Source organism: Cervus canadensis, chromosome 24, assembly GCF_019320065.1.
Source record: "Cervus canadensis isolate Bull #8, Minnesota chromosome 24, ASM1932006v1, whole genome shotgun sequence".
NCBI lineage: Eukaryota > Metazoa > Chordata > Mammalia > Artiodactyla > Cervidae > Cervus > Cervus canadensis.
Genome location: NC_057409.1, coordinates 4,595,725 through 4,613,101, shown reverse-complemented (window position 1 = coordinate 4,613,101; position 17,377 = coordinate 4,595,725). Strand labels below are relative to the sequence as shown.

Genomic DNA, 17,377 nt, shown 5'->3' with positions numbered 1-17,377 from the left:
GGTTGTAACTGAAACACATTCAATCAAATGATACACAGAAGAAATGAAAAATCAGGAGCAGAGAAAATAGAGCAGAAAATGTGGACAAGGACAAAGCCGAACATAAAGGCCAGAAAAGTGCTTGATTTGGCTGTGAGCTCCCTCAGCTAATTCCTGTAATTCTTCTTATCAAAGAGCTAAGAAGCAGTTCACTCCTCCGGGAACGTTGTGGTAAATTTAAAAAGGACTTAATCACATGGAAGGACTTCCCAACGGGTCCAGTGGCTAAGACTCTGTCCTCCCAATGAGGGGAGCCTTGGTTTGGTCCCTGGTCAAGGAACTAGACCCCACATGCCGCAACTAAAGGTTCTCATTTGCTGCCACTAAAGATCCTACGTGCTGCTGTTAAGACTAAAGATCTCGAGGGCTGCAACAAAGGCCTGGCACAGCCAAATGAATAAATATTTAAAACAAGAAAGAAATTAAGCACATGGAAATTTCTCATGTAAAAGACACTGAGCAATGTTATAGATCATGTAACAGCAGTAGTAGATGTTACCTGGTGTCATGTTCAGGAGTCATGGCTATATTTTTACTATATGCTCCTTGTCCAAAGTTGTCCTATTTGAATTTTACTTGTCATCAAGCAACTAAACCCTGTTTCTTCTTCACTGAAGTCACAGATGCCTTTGCCTGAGTGAAAATCTTGGATACAAATTAACCAGCTATCTATATACTAGGTTCTGTGCTGGATACCAGGGATGGAGGGAAATAACAGAATTGTTGCCCATCCCCCAGGTCCATCCCTGTTATGAAGACACCTGGACAAATGCCTGAATGAAATGAAGGTGCTGTGCTTGGGGTACACCAGAGGGGCGGGTATAATCCCCTCTGACTGGAGAGGAGGGGGGACTTCCTGGAGGAAGAGGTAGGCTAGACATGGAGATCAGTAGCTGTGGGGAGACAGCATAGTCTTTTGTATTGTTTTGGCTGCATCGAGTCTTAGTTGTGGCACGTGGGATCTAGTTCCCTGACCAAGCATCAAACTCAGCCCCCCTGCATCGGGAGTGCAGAGTCTTAGGCACTGGACCACCAGGGGAGTCCCAAGGGGGGGACTTGGGAGAGAGGGTATCAGTCATAGGTCCCTTAAGGGTGGGGAGCAAGTGCTATCCCCTCAGCTTGCAGCCTGGGGCCTGACAGACATTATGGACTCAGCGAACTCCTTTTGGGAGGTCAGCACCCACAGGGATAGCTCAGGGGTCAGGGTGATGGCCGTACACCTGCGAGGTGTGTGGAGGGTGAGTCTGGGGAGCAGGTTTGGGCCAGTTCAGGGGAGTCCTTGCATGTCAAGCTGAGGAGTTTGGATTTTGTTTTTAGGCAGTGGGGATCAATTGGAGGCTTCTGAGCCCCGTGATGATACAAATAGTAAGAGTGAACACTTGGTGGGAATATGCCGGGTGCCCAGCACTGTTCTAAGCACTTTATTTTTAAGTTTTAGGTTTTTAAAATATCTATTTTGGGCTGCACTGGGTCTCTGTTGCTAGGCACGGGCTTTCTTTAGTTGCAGCGTGCAGGGGCCACTCTTCTTTGCGGTACGCAGGCCTTATTGCAGTGGCTTCTCTCATAGAGGCGGTGGGCTCTAGGGAATGCAGGCTTCAGTAGTTGTAGTACACAGACTTAGTTGCTCCACAGCATGTGGAATCTTCCCTGACCAGGGATCGGAACCGTGTCCCCTGCATTGGCAGGCGGATTCTTAACCACTGGATGACCAGGGAAGTCCCTAAGCACTTCATATTAACTAAGTGTCACGACAGCCCTATGAGGGAGGTGTTATTGTTATCATCCCCGTTTTACAGATGAGACTGCCAAGGTGGAGAGGCTAAGTCACTTGTCCAGGCTCACACAGCTGGGACATGGCGTAGTGAGGCTCTGAACTGAAGCTTGGAACTAGAGCTTTTCCTCACTCTATTATTGTCCTTGTTAAACGTAAGTATTTAACTAACATAAAACACAGAGAAGGAAATGGCAACCCACTCCAGTGTTCTTGTCTGGAGAACCCCAGGGACAGAGGAGCCTAGTGGGCTGCCGTCTATGGGGTCGCACAGAGTCGGACACGACTGAAGCGACTTAGCAGCAGCAACATAAAGTATAAGTGTGTGTTAGGTGGGCTTCCCAGGTGGTGCCAGCAGTAAAGAGTCCACCTACCAATGCAGGAAGTGAAGTGAAAGTCGCTCAGTCATGTCCGACTCTTCGTGACCCGATGGACTGTATAGCCTGCCAGGCTCCTCTGTCCGTGGAATTCTCCAGGCCAGAATACTGTTGTGGATAGCCTTTCCCTTCTCCAGAGGATCTTCCCAACCCAGGGATTGAGCCCAGGTCTCCCGTATTGCAGGCAGATTCTTTACCCTCTGAACCACCAGGGAAGCCAACTGCAGGAGACACAGGAAACACAGGTTCGATCCCTGGGTCGGGAAGATCCCCTGGAGAAGGGAATGGCTCCCCACTCCAGTATTCTTGCCTGGAAAAATCCATGGACAGAGGAGCCTGGAGGGCTACAGTCCGTGGGCTTGCATAGAGTCAGACACAACTGAACACACGTTGACGTAAGGATTCAACAGATCCCAACTAGTTACTGGCATAAAAGGCAAGAACTGATGGGAGCTCTGGCCACATAGGGCAGCATCTCTGAGAAGCTGAGACTTGGAAACAGAATGTGAAAACGACTTGCGGGCTGTGGTCAGGGAGTCCCAAGCCTCCGAATTTCACCCACAGCTGCTCTTTGTTGTTTTTTTTTTTGCCTCTGAGGAGCTCTCAGTTTCTTGGAAGATCCCCCTCCTTTGGGCAAACCAACACAAAAGCCATCAGTGACTCACATGATTAGGAAAGATGACCTGGTGGGATCACCCCCGATGCCACTGAGCCCAGAGGCTTCTATCATCAGAAACACATGAGCGTTTCTAACACTTCTCGTTTCTGTTTCAGCCCAGGCCTTTGATTTCCACAGGGTGGGGTTTCCAGAGCCGGGCACCATCACAGCCTCCATCTGTCTCTCTTTCGTCACCGTGTCTGTGATGGATCTGGGGACCGTGGTTCCCACTGCTCCGCTCCTGGTCTCCACCCAGCGCTTCTCACGAACTCCAGGCCCTCACTTCTCATCCACGGCTCAGCGGGGCCGGGAGAGGAGCGTGCAGATCAGGGTAGCATCTCCCCAGAAAGCTGCCGTTGTTCGTCCCTTTCCTAAAGCTCCCTGGCTGTGGGTGTCCTCATGACCTGGCCTGCCACTCACTGCCCCCGAAGGCCAGGCCATCCCCGTCTGGAGCAGCAGCTCCCCTTCTGCAAAGAGCAGGAGGCCAGGAGGCCCCACGGTCCAGGTCCTGCTCTGCCGCGCAGGAGCTGAGCGCCTGGGCTTCTCTGCAGGCGGTGTGGTGGGCTGAGGCAACCAGGACTCCCATCCCGGTTCTCTGACCCTCTAGCCAGGGAGGGGACCAGCGGGAGGGCTGGGGGGGAGCGGGAGTAGGGTGCTGCCGCCTCCCCCATGCTCAGTCTCCTCTGCCAAGTGGAAGTGGGAGGTGGAGATCCCACCGCACTGGGCTTCCCGGGGTCAGGAGGGATACGGATGCCTGGGGCCCAGCAGCTCAGCGCTGGTTGATGTGCCTGGCCCCCTCCCACATCTTCCGTGAAAGGGAAGTGATACCTGCTGAGGCCAGGGCTTTGGTGGGTGTGGGGATCCAACAAGACAGTGAGCGGAGGGCCCCACCCAGAACCAGGCAGGTAAGAGACAGGGCTCCCCCCACCCAGCCGCCCCCTACACCCCTTGTTGGAATGCCACCTGCTGACTGGGGCCCACGGTGCTCCCCACGGATGGAGACGGCTAAGCCATTCCCACGTCCGAGGTGGCTTCAGTTTCACTCCCCGGCCCCAGGGTAGGCGGCATTTCGAGAAGGCCCCCTCATCTTTTGTGTGCTGAAAAATAATAAACAGCTTTCCTCAGATTTCTACTCCGGAGGTAGGTGAGCTTCCCTGGTCATCCCTGCATGGACAGGCCGGCCCCGGCCCCTGGGATGGGCTGCCAGCCTCCTCCCTCACCTCTTACTTTCGCTCAGATGCCGGTGGAAGCTCCAGCCCCACTCTAGGCCTTTGGGGGCGTAGGGCCTCACAGGACCCAGTCCTCCCTTCAAGGTTCTCCTAGTTAAGGTGCTGTGTGCATCAGTAGAAGGAAACCCGGGATGTGGGGAGGGGCGGGGGAAGGCCGAGGACACAGTGCAGGGGGCCTGAGGCTGCCTGGGGTCAGAGAAGGCTGGGCAGGAGAGCTTTCCAGAAGGACTGATCTCTGAGTTGAGATGGAAGGAGGAGAAGAAGCCATTGCTTCACTGCACCTGGGCCAGTTACTTCCCCAAACCTCGGTTTCAGGTTCTGTAAAAGAGACTGATGATACCTCCTTCAGCGCGAACAGCGAACAGTGAGAGGCTTCAGTGAGATGATGAGTGTAAAAGAACCGACAAATACCTCGTCCCTCTAAGCGCCCAGGAAACAGTAGCTGCCTGCCATGCCAGGCATGGTAGGTGTTTGGTGACTTGAATTTCTTTTTCAAGGGTCTTTTTCCTAGGGCAGTTAACACCTGTTACTTAGAGTAACTGGTTTCCAAAAAAAACCCAGGGTGAAATTAAAACAGCCCGATGGCTCTTTTTGTTTCTCCCGTGAGTAATGGGAAGTCCTGCCCCCCAGTGGGAGTGGAGCAGAAGACCCCAGAATTAAAATTCTTCCCACGGACCCTGCCTCCCCCAAGGTCCTCAGACATGTTCCCCTTGTCCTTGGGTATTGCAAAATTAGATGCATCTTCAAGGCCCTTCCCCAGAGTAATTTTCACTTCTCCTTTACTTGTTCTTGCATTCATTTTAACAGTGTTTGGAGTGCCTATGCTATGGCAGCTGATGGGGATTCTGTGTCAGACAAGGTCCCAGCTCTGATAAAGCTCACAATTTTGGTGAGGGGAAAGGAGACAGACGTTAAAAACCAGCAAAAATAAGTAACAGACTGCAGCAAAACAGGTTGCCATGATCGATAATTTGGGTTCTGCTCCGGGTGGCTGGGGCATTTGAGGGTGTGACGTTTACGCTGACCTCTATCTGCAACAGAAATCTGCATGGGGGGCGCAGAGACATGTTCCACACAGAGGGAACAGTGCTATAAAGATCTCGAGGGCAGGAGAATCTGAGGAACAGAGGGAGGGCGGGAGAAGTTGGGGCCTGAGTCAGCGAGGTGGGACAGGGGGCAGGGTGGGCAGGGGCCATGGAGGACTGGTAAGGGGACTGTCCCCGCAGAATTGGGAGCAAGGGTAACAGGATCTGAGTTTCCTCTTGAAGGCTGGGCTCTGGCTGCAGAGCAGGCTGTAAGAAGGCAGGAGGTGAAGCCAGGAGACCTTGGGATCTGTCACCGTGACCATCACCCCAGGTGTCACTCAGCCTTCTGTACCTGTTCCTTCATGCATCTGTGAAGTCAACTATGGGAGGGAACAGGAGCGTGCTTTGGAAAGCTGAGAAAAATGTATAAATGCAGGGGGGTTCCAGGTCTCACGGACATGGAGGGTCCTTTGGGAAACTGCTGAGTAGGCTTTTCTGGGGCCTTGAAGGGCAGGGAGAGCGCCCGGTGCCCACCTCTGAGGGAAGGTGGAGGGAATGGGCCTCTTCTTGGCTGTCAGCTGGCCCCAGAGCCGTTCCTGTTTTGAGGGTAAAATCACACCTTGGAGCCTGGAGCCAAGCATGGGCTTCCCTCCAGCACGTACAGAACATTTTTCATTCTAAGTCAGGAGAGTGCTCTGGAATTTTCTGAGATCATCGTGAACTCTGGCTTAAAGACCCCTGAACTAAAAAGGAAGGGGGAAATGGGGGGGGGGGGCACATGCCTTTTTTATTCCCCCTGTGTGTGTGTGTTTTCCCCCAATCCTTCTCGCTCCCATGGGAGAGGCCGCTCTTGGCGCAGCTAAAGGACAATGGCGAGAAAAACTTCTCTCTTGACCTTTGTGGCCAAACTAGGGGCCCTTTCCTAATACCTGGCTTTTGGCATCTGCCACCACGGCTGATAGATGGGGGACTTCATGTTTCTTAGAAGGAAGGGTGGCCGCGAGCCCCTTCCTGCCTGCAAGCGGGAGGGGCCTCTCCCCGACCCCCACCCCACTCCCCGACCTCTGGGAAGGGTGAGAATGCTTCGTCTCCCTGGGGACTCTGGGGGGCGGTCTCCCGGCGCGGCCGGGGAGGGAGCCGGAGCCGCGCGGACCAGGCTCCGCCCTCGAAGGTGGTGCGAGGCCGGGCCCAGCCCCACGGCCGGCCCTCCCGGGCCAGAGCCGCGGGCGCGCGGCGGCGGGGAGCGGGCGTCGCGGGGTGCACCATGCGGAGCCTGTGGCCGCCGCGTCCGGTGGCCGCGGCGCTGTCGGCGCTGGGGGTAAGGCGCGGGGTTGCATAATCGGGGAAGGGGCGGGGGTGGCGAAGGGAGGCGGGAACCCCTCCGCCTCCCCCGGCGCGGGCCTGGCCGTGGGCCGGTCCCGGTGTCCCGGCCGGGGCGGGGCGCGGCGGCGGCAGCGCAGGCGGCGGGTGGCCGCTTCCCTGTTCTCCCCATTCGGGCGTGGGAGCCATGGAGGCGCTAAGAGAGTCGGTGCTGCACTTGACTTTGCAGATGTCGACCTACAAGCGGGCCACGCTGGACGAGGAGGACCTGGTGGACGCACTCTCCGAGGGCGACGTGTACCCCAACCACCTGCAGGTAGGCGCCCCCAGCCTGCCAGCCACCGGGGGGTCGGGGGCCCGTGCCAGCCCTCCAGGCCTTGGGCTCCGTGGGTTTAAAAAAAGCCTTTTCTGGGTTAGCAGTACCCCTGAGGCTCTGGGCTCCCCAGCAGGCCTCCCCTCCCCTTCCACGCGTCCCCAACCCCTCCCGACCACCTGCTGCTGGGTTACAGACCAGGTGGCCGAGCAGAAGCAGCACCCTGGAGGGGTGAGCTGGTCCAGTTCTCTCTTCACCGGAAGAGAACTGTCCCTGAGTGCTGAGACTTGCCTAGTTTTAGGCAGAGCCTAAAACCTTCCAAGTTGTCGCATGGAATGTCCCGGAACCCTGTCAGTCCTGGGCAGACGGGGCGTGGTTGGTCACCCTGTCTGGCGGACATTACCCCACGTTCTTCCTCTTCTTCCCCAAACCCTGCGTCCTGGTGTGGGAGCCTAGCCTCTGCTCCCTGGCTCTCTGCCCCTTCCAGCCTGTACTCGGGAGGCCCAGGCCCTCCCCCATCAGACGCTGCCCCCCTGGGGCTCAAATGCGCCCACCAACTCCGCTCAATGTGGCTGCTTTCTGCTCTTCCCCCCGGAGGGATGAGCTGGGGCATCCAAACCAGGACCTCAACCCCGGTTGGGCGTGAACTGAAACAGGTGGACCTGAGGAATTTGGAAATACCAAAGGATGCCTGGGGGGCCCTGTGAGCTGACACCTGAAGAACCGGCTTGCAGAAGGCCCGGTGAGCCACTCAGTCTAGGAGGACTTCTGCCAGGTCGACCTGGGGAGGCCTAGAGGAGGGTCTTGGGGCTGCTGCAGGAACTGATACCAATTCACAAACCGCCCCCAGAGGGAAAGCGTAGGTTGTGTGGAAACTAAGGCTGCCAGGCCCAGTCCTACTCGGGCACACCTCTCAGAAGCTGGGATCATGATACCAGTAAGGGAAACAGCACTGATTGATACTCGTTCAATAGGCCCCGGGGAGGTCCAAACCCGACTCGGAGTGGTCTGCACACTGCAACAGGACTCTCTAACCTATATGGTCCCACTCAGCCTTCAGGAGCAGCCCGTGAGTTATTGTCTTTACTGCTCCCCCTCACAGACGAGGAAACTGAGGCTCTGAAAGGGGAGACAACTTGCCTTAGGTGCACTGGAGCTAGAAATCCAGGAGTAAGAAATCAAACCGGGTCTGTCTAGAGCCGCTTCCCCGTGGACCCTTCTGAAGAGGCTAAATCCAGCAGGAAATTAGATTCCTGTGGCAGGCGCTTTTGCCTTCCCGAATCAAAACAGAATCTAATCAGCCGTCTTTTTCAGTCTCAATTTTCACAGAAGGTTCTAAAAATATCAGCACAAAAGCATTTCGGAATTCACAACAGAGTGATGGCTGTGTTGTTATCATCATGACGGCAGCCCGCATGGGTATAGGCTTTCTCAGGCCACAAAGCACGTTCGTCGGCCTGAGGCCGCCTGGCAGAGGGGAGGCACCCAGGTCTCCGAGATGTGGGGGGGGCCCAGGTGCGAATCTGACACCACCTGTGACCCTGGGCGATCTGAGCTTCTCTTCCTGCATCTGCACAATGGGAGTTACGAGAAAATGAGTGTGGTGCGTGTTTCGGGGCCTGCCAGGATTGTTGTTTGTGATCGTGAGGTAAGGGCTCTTGTGGCCGTGTCACATTTGTCAAAGCGGAGTCTCAGAGAGGTTAGGGACATTCCTGTGGTCACAGAGCGGTCATGTGGTTGGAATGTAGTGTTGATGCCCCGACTCCAAGCCACCCAACGGGGTGTATCGTCCACTTTCACTACAGAAAAAGCCCAAATGCTTGCCCTAAGGATTTGGAGGCATTTCTGTAGGTACCCAGCCTGGCTTTCCTTGAGCCTCCACAACTTCCCCAAAGCAGACTAGCTAACAATTGTTCTTGTAAGAGTCGAGAACCTTTTCATTTCATCTTACAGAGTTTTCTATGAGTTTTATGTCTTTAATCACAGGAAGTTTTTTCCAGTATAACAATTTTGCATACTAATTTGTGAAAAAAAAGAGTCAAGTATAAAAAAACATTTACGAAGAGACAGTCACCCCACCACTCAGAAATAACTACTTCTCATTTTTCACATTTGCTTGTATGTATTTTTTAATGTAATTGAGCTCACTCTACATCCATAACATTTTGTCCTACTTTTTTCATTTAGAGCCACTTCATAAGCATTTTTTTGTGTTGTTAGAAACTTCGGAAACATCAGCTGTACCTCAGTTTTAAAAATACTTCCAAGGAGTTCTTGATGGCTTAGTGGTTAGGACTTGATGCTTTCACTGCTGAGGGCTGGGGTTCGATCCCCGGCCTGGGAACTAACACCCTGCAAGCCTTGTAGTACAGCCAAAAAAATAAAACAACACTTCCAAAACATGCTGCCATTAAATATCGTAATACTTTATGGTACCAATATATAAAAATACATTTACTCAATCTGCTACAATTGGACAATAGACCCAGTATCTATAACACTGTGGGTGACCAGCTTCTAACCTTTTGAATAATTTTCTATGAGTAATTGCTAGAAACTCAACTGTTCCCTCAATTTTAGGCTTTTAAAAATGGATCCAACCCCCCTCCACCACCCACCAAATCTCCATCTCTTGACAGGCAGCTATAAAAATCAGCTACTTGATTTTTCAAGATTTTGAAGCCCGTTGTTCCTGAAACTCCAGAGTTGTCAATACCAACACTAGTAAATGACAACTTGCATCTTTCAGCCAAACTTGCCACCTTTTGCCTGAACATGCTGACAAAGTGTTTTATTTAGCTGGAGCAAATTTCTACTTGTACCTCACCTGAAAGGATTTTTCTTTTCCTTGATCTCATATGTGAGGTACAACTTAATTGCCATCAACTAAAATTCATCAGCGTGGACTGAGTGCAGAGTTTAAAGCCCCAGCTCTGACATGGAGCCCCGACTTTGCCTCTCATGGGCTCTGAGACCTGGAAGCTACTCAGTTAACCAGCTTTTTTTTTTTTTTTACAAGATGGGATTGATAATAATCCACTTCTCAGAGCTGTTGCAGAGATTGAAATGAGACAATCCAAGTGAAAGCACGTAGTGTAATGCACAGAAAATGTATTTGGTTTTGGGATCATTATAAAAACTCACCTGGCGTGATATCTCAGGATGCCCTAAACGTAATAGCTTTGCCTCTGTTCGGCTCAGACTGGCTGCCTGGTCTCTGTCCCTCCCGGTACATGCCACGCCATTTCAGTGGCTCAGAGGGAAATAACTAAAGTCATACCTGCAGCTGGGGCTTCCCGGGTGGTAAAGAATCCTCCTTCCAATGAGGAAACACAGGAAACAGGTTTGATCCCCGGGTGGGGAAGATCCTCTGGAGTACGAAATGGCTACCCACTCTTGCCTGGAGAATCCCATGGACAGAGGAGTCTAGAGGGCTACAGCCCACGGGGTCGCAAAGAGTCGGACACAACTGAGCCTAAACTGGGGGAGCAGAAGGCCACTGCTGCTGCAGCTTGGCCACTTCAGTCGTGTCCAGCCCTGTGCGACCCCGTGGGCTGTAGCTCACCAGGCTTCTCTCCAGGGAATTCTCAAGAGTACTGAGTGGGTTGCCGTGCCCTCCTCCAGGGGATCTTCCCAACCCTGGGATCGAACCCAGGTCTGCTGCCCTGCAGGCAGATTCTTTACCACTGAGCCACCAGGGAAACCTCCCACAGAAGGCCACAACTATTTACCAAAACCTTTGAAGCTCATCCAGTTACCCCTAAAAATCAAATTTATTTTTCAAGAAAAAGGAAAGCCAAGATACTTAATTCTTAGTGGTGGTTTTCTCTAATCCCCCCCACACCCCTTTCCTTCATGCACAGAGCTGTCTTTTGTCAGCAATTGCAGAGACAGTCCCATTAAGTACTTTAAAAAGATCTCTCTGCTTTCCAGCAGACTCTTTCAACTCCATCTGCCTGTTTGATCTTTTTACTCTTGACCTTAGGGTTGCTTTAGGACCCGAACTGGTCAGACCTTACACCTCATCTAGCTTCCGCATTTTAAAAATAGGTGACTGGGACTTTGCTGGTGGTCCAGCAGTTAAGATTCCACAGTTTCAATGCAGGGATTCAGGGGGCACAAGTTCGACCCCTGCATGGGGAACTAAGATCCCCCAGTCTGCATAAAATATATATATATATATAAATAGGTGACTGAGGTCCAGAGGCTGCCCAGGGACACACTCGCGATCTTGATAAAGCCAGGGTTGACCTTTGACTTCTCAGGTTCATGCCCTTTCTCCTATGCCATTGACAGCTGGAAGGTACATCTTCTAAATGTTAGACTTGGATTCCTGTTGAGATGCAAGGAGTCCCCTCCCTCCCCAGCAGGTACTGATTCAAGTTGCTCTCGGTCATTGGGAGAGTCAGGCAGTGGGGCTGAGGGGCTGGTAGGGCTCCGGGAGGAAGTGGAGAGGACAGGAGGGCTTCATAGTTTCAGCCTGGCCTGGCCCCAGTGGCCTTAGCCAGAAGCTCGCCATGTAGAAACTGTCTTGGAAGAAACTTCCCCAGCCTAACACAGGATATCACGCAGCGCCAGGCTGTCACAGTCTGTCTGTTCTGAGGGGCTGACTCGGAGGCAGGCGGCCCCGTCTCCCTGCCAGCCCTCCCCGGGGTGGTCTGGCCTCTGGGCTGCAGAGGGTGGGCTCCCTGCCAACCCTTTGGCCAGACTGACTCCTGTTGGCCGCTCCGCTCAGCTCAGGTTGCTGGCGGACCAGGCGGTGTTTCAGGAAACAACTGCCTTCCCTGCGGACCCACTGCTTCCTCCGAAAGCCAGGCTCCCCACCCCTTCTGCTGCCGGCTTGTCTCCTGGGCCCCAGGTGTGGTGGCCCGTCCTCGCCCGTAGAACCCGTTCTTGCTGGGAGCCTCACTGAGCCAGGCGCTCACTTCTGTAACCGAATATTTATCCCTCAGCAGGGCTTTGTTCCCTTGGCTGTGGCAACCCTGGGAACTCCTGGGCTGGATGGCTCAACTGTTCCTCTCTCTCTTTCTCCACCTCTGTTTCCTGCTTGGTCTTCCTCTCTACCTTTCTTTTCAGGCATCCTTTCCTTTCTATCTCATGCTCTGTCTGCCTCCCAGGACCAATCACTAGGATGCTAAGCCGGCCAGCGAGCTGAGCATTCACGATGATTGTGACCCCATCTTCCAGGATGCTCCTTGGCTGATGCTGCGCCCAGTTACCTCTCTCGAGACCAAGTGGGCTGCCTGTCACTAACCCTCCGACCCTCCACGTTGCTGCAGACCCCTCTCTCACAATCCACATGCTGTCATTTCCCAAAGGCGGGCTCTGAAGGAGGCAGGGCGGGGAAGGGACTCACTGAGCCGAACAGCCCCAGCCCCAGCCCCAGCCCCGGGCACGGCACCCGGGAATTGGACAGCCTCTCCTGGAGCGGCCTCTTGACCCCGGCACAGTCTGCTGGTGACTTCTCCTGCCGTGGGAGACTGTATCTGGACTTCGGCCCTCAGAGGCAAGGCTTGTCCAGAAGCCAAGAGACCCCTCTGCCTGGTCGTTAAATCCAGCAAAGAACCATACAAAGGTTAAAAACTCTGCCTTCAAATTCCATGTGCCCTTTCTCCCTGGAATTATGAATGTTTAATTTAATTTTGACTTAATTCTGTTTGCGTTTTGCAGTGAACGCCATCTGTCTGTTTGATGTTAAACAGTGAGGCGAGGCGAGGCTTGGGGCTCCTGGTGGGCAGCGCAGCCACGGGGCTGATGGCTGTGGGCTCGGGGGAGATGTGGGTTTTCTTATCACCCTCTCTGCCCCCTGCTTCCTGTGTTTCTTCTGGAGCTAATACTCACGCCTACTCGTGGGGGTGCTGGGAAGATGGAATAGCATCATCCAGCAACAGAATAGAATTAACACGGGCACCCAGAAAGCCCTCAAACATCAGCTGCCGTGATTGCTGCTTTTGCCCTCCTTCCCTTTGTCCTTTCATCCTCTTCCTTCTATTTCTTCTTTCTCTCCCTTCACTTCCTCAGATTCCCCTGCACCTTGCTCTGTCTACCTAAGAGTGAGTTTCCTGCCAAATGTCAACATGAATCAGCCATAGGTATCCATATGTCCCCTCCCTTTGGCAGAAAACAACAAAATTCTGTAAAGTAGTTATCCTTCAGTTAAAAAATATTTTTTAAAAAAAGAGTTTCCTAGACTCTCCTGGTGGTCCAGTGATTAAGACTCAACCTTCCCAAAACGGGGGGTACAGGACCAGTCTCTGGTCAGGGAGCTAGGATTCCACATGCTGAGCTGTGCAGCCAAAAAAAAAGACGGTTTCCTGCTTCTCCAGCCCCGACAGCTGTGCTCCCTGGCTTCCCAGGGCTCTGGTGCCTCTTCAACCAAGGTTAGCCATCGCTTAGCTTTCCACCCCTCTCCCCTTGAGCTGAGCCTTGATAATGGGGTCACTGAGAGGCCCAGCGGGGGAGACAGAAGGGGAGCTCAGTTCCATGACCCAGAAAGAGTGAGAACAAATGTCAACATCCCCAGACAAGACAGCTTCTGCTTCAGACCCTTTGGGGGCCCCTCTGGACCCCAGTGCCTCCAGTGAACTGGGTGAAGGAATCGCTACCTCTGAGAACGTGCTTCATAGACATCGAGGCTGTGAGCGTGTCAGCATCGTCCCAAGCTATGTCTGCACCAGGAGCGTGGTCAGAATCTTCATGTCTCACCATTTTAAAAAGGTTCTTCAGGGGAGCTCCCTGGTAGATCAGGTGGTAAAGAATCTTCCTGCAATTTAAGAGACCCGGTTTTGATCCCTAGGTTCGGAAGATCCCCTGGAGAAGGAAATGGCAACCCACTCCAGTATCTTTCCTGGAGAATCCCATGGACAGAGGAGCCTGGCGGGCCACAGTTCACGGGGTTGTAAAGAGTCAGACACGACTGAGCGACTCACACTTCAGGGCTTTCGGGAGGCAGTGTCCCTCCCTGTACCTGCTTTCATGTCCCAGCCTCCTGGACCTCCACTGAATTCTCACCAAGCCTCAAGTTCCTTTTCTCGGTTTTAGGATCCATCATCTTTTTTTGCATCCCCACAAGGAGTCCTCGTCTTCCCCTTTCACCAGTGCAGCAGTCCCTAGTCATTTCCTGTTCAGAAAATACCCAGCGATGACCATGAGGCTGCTCGATGCCCTTCGCTTAGGTGACTGGCCTCGGGGTCCCCAGGCGTCGGTGTCAGACTCCCTGAAGGCTGTGCCGTGGCCCCCAGGGGCAGCCGTCCTCTCAGCAGTTGGGGGCCACTCTCAGGTCAGAGGCTGGGTCTCCCCATCTCCCCTGGCAGGCTGTGGGCCTCCCTGCCTCCATGCCTGTTCCCCTTGAGCCTTGCTTCTCCTTCCACCTTGACTTTTCCAAAGGGTGAATCTAATCCCATTGCTCCAGCCCTGGCAAGAAGTCCCCCACCTGTAACCCAGTTTATAGCACCCCTGAGCATCCAGGCCTTGCCCCTCTCCTTCTCCCTTCCCCTCCCCTTTCACCTGGTCAGCTGCTACTTATTCTTTTAAGACCCAGCCCAGGGGGCCCCCACCTCCAGGAAGCCTTCCCTGACTGAACCCCTGCCCAGCCCAATCTGTTTCTGTATCTGTCTCTCTGCTGGGTGGTGAGAGCTGAAAGCAAGTGGCCCTGAGTTGGTGCTCGACTGTTGACACGTGGCCACAATGTCACTGAACTGAACCCCACCTTCAGGGTTCCCTTCCTGTCCCGCGGCCCCGGCTTCGGCGGGAAGCACCTCGTGGAACAGAGGGGAGCCCCCAGCGGGCTTCGGGTGTGAAGGCCGGGCCCTGGGCTCTGAGCACTGTAGGCTGGTGGGTCCCTCCTCAGCTTGGAAGGCCCTGTCACACCCTCCCCTTCCTCTCATTGTGCCTCCTTTCCTGTTTAGCTGACTGTGAGTTAGGCCGAGAACGTTTTTTCCTCCCTCTGAGAACCTGCTGAGATGGAGCCGTTTCCCCTTTGCATCCCCTCTGACGTCTCCCAGGACTCGATGCTCTGACCCATGGGTGGGCTCTGGGATCCATACCTTTGGACCCAGATCCGAGCTCGACCCATCTAGCCGTGTGAGCAGAGGCAAGGGGCTCACCGCTCCGGGTTGCGGTTTCCTTATTTGTAAAAAGAAACCGGGTGCGCAGTCCACGCGGGGCCGAGCCGGCGTCAGCGGCCCAAGCTGCCCGTGCCCCCGTCTGCGCTGCGGTCGTCAGGCTGGGGGTTGTGTCCCCCTCAGAGCCCAGCCGGATGCGCCCTGGATGCCTGCGCGTGCAAACATCCTGTTCTTTTTTGAACTCCTTACTGGAGAAACAGGGAAAAACCCAATCTTTTTTTTTTCCCCTCCTAAACCCGGATCGGGTGACACAGAAAACACAGGCGCGGCTGGCCTGAGCTGCTTGGCTGCGAGCTGCTGAGCAGCGTGGCCGCTCCTCTCCCGGATTAGGACGGGTTCCGTGGGAACCAGACCACCCCTCAGACGGGAGGGCGGCCCTGATGTCTCCCCGGGGCCAGGACCTGCTGCGCAGCCCCCTCCTCCTGGGCAGCGAGGGCCCCGGGCTCACGTCCTCCCTGTTCCGCCTGCCTCCCGCCCTGCAGGTGAACTTCCGAGGCCCCCGGAACGGCCAGAGATGCTGGGCCGCCAGGACCCCGGTGGAGAAGCGGCTGGTGGTGCTGGTGGCGCTTCTGGCGGTGGCAGTGGTGGCCTGTCTGGGAGTGCTGGGCATCCAGTACCGGACAAGTAGGTGCCTCTCTCTGGGATGGGTCTGGGCTCCGCTCACTGCCGCCCCGGGCCATGGCCGCGTGTGTCAGCGGCTGGCCTCCGAGGCTCAGGGGGAGCTGGGGCTGGGGGGCTGGGGGGGCTGCTGCAGACCAAGGCCTGGGAGGTGGGCAGTCAGGTTTGGGTGTCAGGAGGAGGTGAGTGTGAATCCTGGCCTGGCAACTTGTTATCCTTGTGACTTTGGACAGGTCACTCAATCTCTCAGAGCTTGTGTGTTTTCTGCTTTCAATGGAGACACTGGTGGTCAGTTTGAATTCCTCCCACAACTAGCCCATGTTTCTCTGTCCAAACCTGTGTAGCAATATGATCAGACCCCACTTTGACCTCTGAGGATTCGGGATAATCCTCAGATTATCTACCGGGCACATACCTGATGCCCGGTAGACCTTCTCTGGCTTCAGTTCCAGGTACTCTTATAGTTAGGATGTGGGCTGGTTAGACATGTGGGCTGACCCTGTCGCCCATCAACAGTTCCAACAAAGCAGCAGTAATGGCTTCCGCTTGCTGAATACTTTCCATGTACCGAATACCTTTACAGATGTAATCTCGTTTCCTCCTCGCTGCCACTGTGTGAGGTGTGGTTGCTTCTGGCCCCGTTTTCTGCAAAGGAAACTGAGGCAGTGAAACTAAACGGCTTGCCCAAGGTCATGTGCCTAGTGCAGGAGGGATTCAGCCATGGGCTGGCGGGCCCCAGAGCTCGGGCTCTGTCTTCTGTGTGATTGATGGTACACCCCAGTGTGTGTTACCACCCCCAGGAAAGCTGCTCTTCTCTGAGCCAGGGGACCTTTGCATACCTCTGTCATCTCATTTCTCTGTCCTACCTTGTATAGTAATATGATCAGACCCCAGTTGGATCCTGCTGTCAGGGGTCTGAGGCTGGTTCTCTGTGTCTGGTTGAGTGTATGTAGCAACTGCCTCTCGCAGAATCCATGCTCCGTAAGCTCTTATGGACCAGGAAAGGGCAGATCCAAGCTAATAGGGATGGGAGTCCAGATAATTCCAGGATCTCTTTTCTCCTCTGTGCCCTTGTATCCAGCTCTCTGATGGCAAGAAGCCACCTGGATGAGCAGCCTCTGGGGCTTCACCAGGAATTTAACCCCATCGACTTTGTCACCTGGGGCTCATCCCATCAGAGAGATTGTGAACCTTCATAGGATCTGTCAGTTCAGTTCAGTCGCTCAGTCGTGTCCGACTCTTTGTGACTTTGTGAACCGCAGCACGCCAGGCCTCCCTATTCATCCCCAACTCCCGGAGTTTACCCAAACCCATGTCCATTGAGTCGGTGATGCCATCCAACCATCTCATCCTCTGTCGTCCCCTTCTCCTCCTGCCCTCAATCTTTCCCTGCATCAGGGTCTTTTCAGATGAGTCAGCTCTTCACATCAGGTGGCCAAAGGATTGGAGTTTCAGCTTCAGCATCAGTCCTTCCAGTGAACACTAAGGACTGATCTCCTTTAGGATGGACTGGTTGGATCTCCTTGCAGTCCAAGGGACTCTCAAGAGTCTTCTCCAACACCACAGTTCAAAACCATCAATTCTTCGGTGCTCAGCTTTCTTCACCATCCAACTCTCACATCCATATATGACCACTGGAAAAACCATAGCCTTGACTAGATGAACCTTTGTTGACAAAGTAATGTCTCTGCTTTTTAATATGCTGTCTAGGTCGGTCATAACTTTCCTTCCAAGGAGTAAGCGTCTTTTAATTTCATGGTTGCAGTCACCATCTGCAGTGATTTTGGAACCCCAAAAAATAATGTCAGCCACTGTTTCCACTGTTTCCCCATCTATTTGTTATGAAGTGATGGGACCAGATGCCATGATCTTAATTTTCTGAATGTTGAGCTTTAAGCCAGCTT

General features: G+C 53.9%; 1 protein-coding gene across 3 annotated transcripts in view; it reads left to right on the top strand.

Moving 5' to 3' along the window:
* ECE1 (endothelin converting enzyme 1) overlaps positions 1-17,377 on the top strand; it is a 123,241-nt gene that overhangs the window by 53,170 nt on the left and 52,694 nt on the right. Inside the window, exons 1-3 of one of the 3 annotated variants that reach the window (XM_043444713.1) lie at positions 4,413-4,537; positions 6,649-6,735; positions 15,338-15,479. In XM_043444713.1, the coding sequence (XP_043300648.1) occupies positions 4,526-4,537; positions 6,649-6,735; positions 15,338-15,479 (241 nt within the window). In that variant the 5' untranslated portion in view covers positions 4,413-4,525. Of the gene's footprint in view, positions 1-4,412; positions 4,538-6,265; positions 6,418-6,648; positions 6,736-15,337; positions 15,480-17,377 lie in introns of those variants that run through there. The other 2 variants (XM_043444712.1, XM_043444714.1) reach the window with 2 other exon arrangements.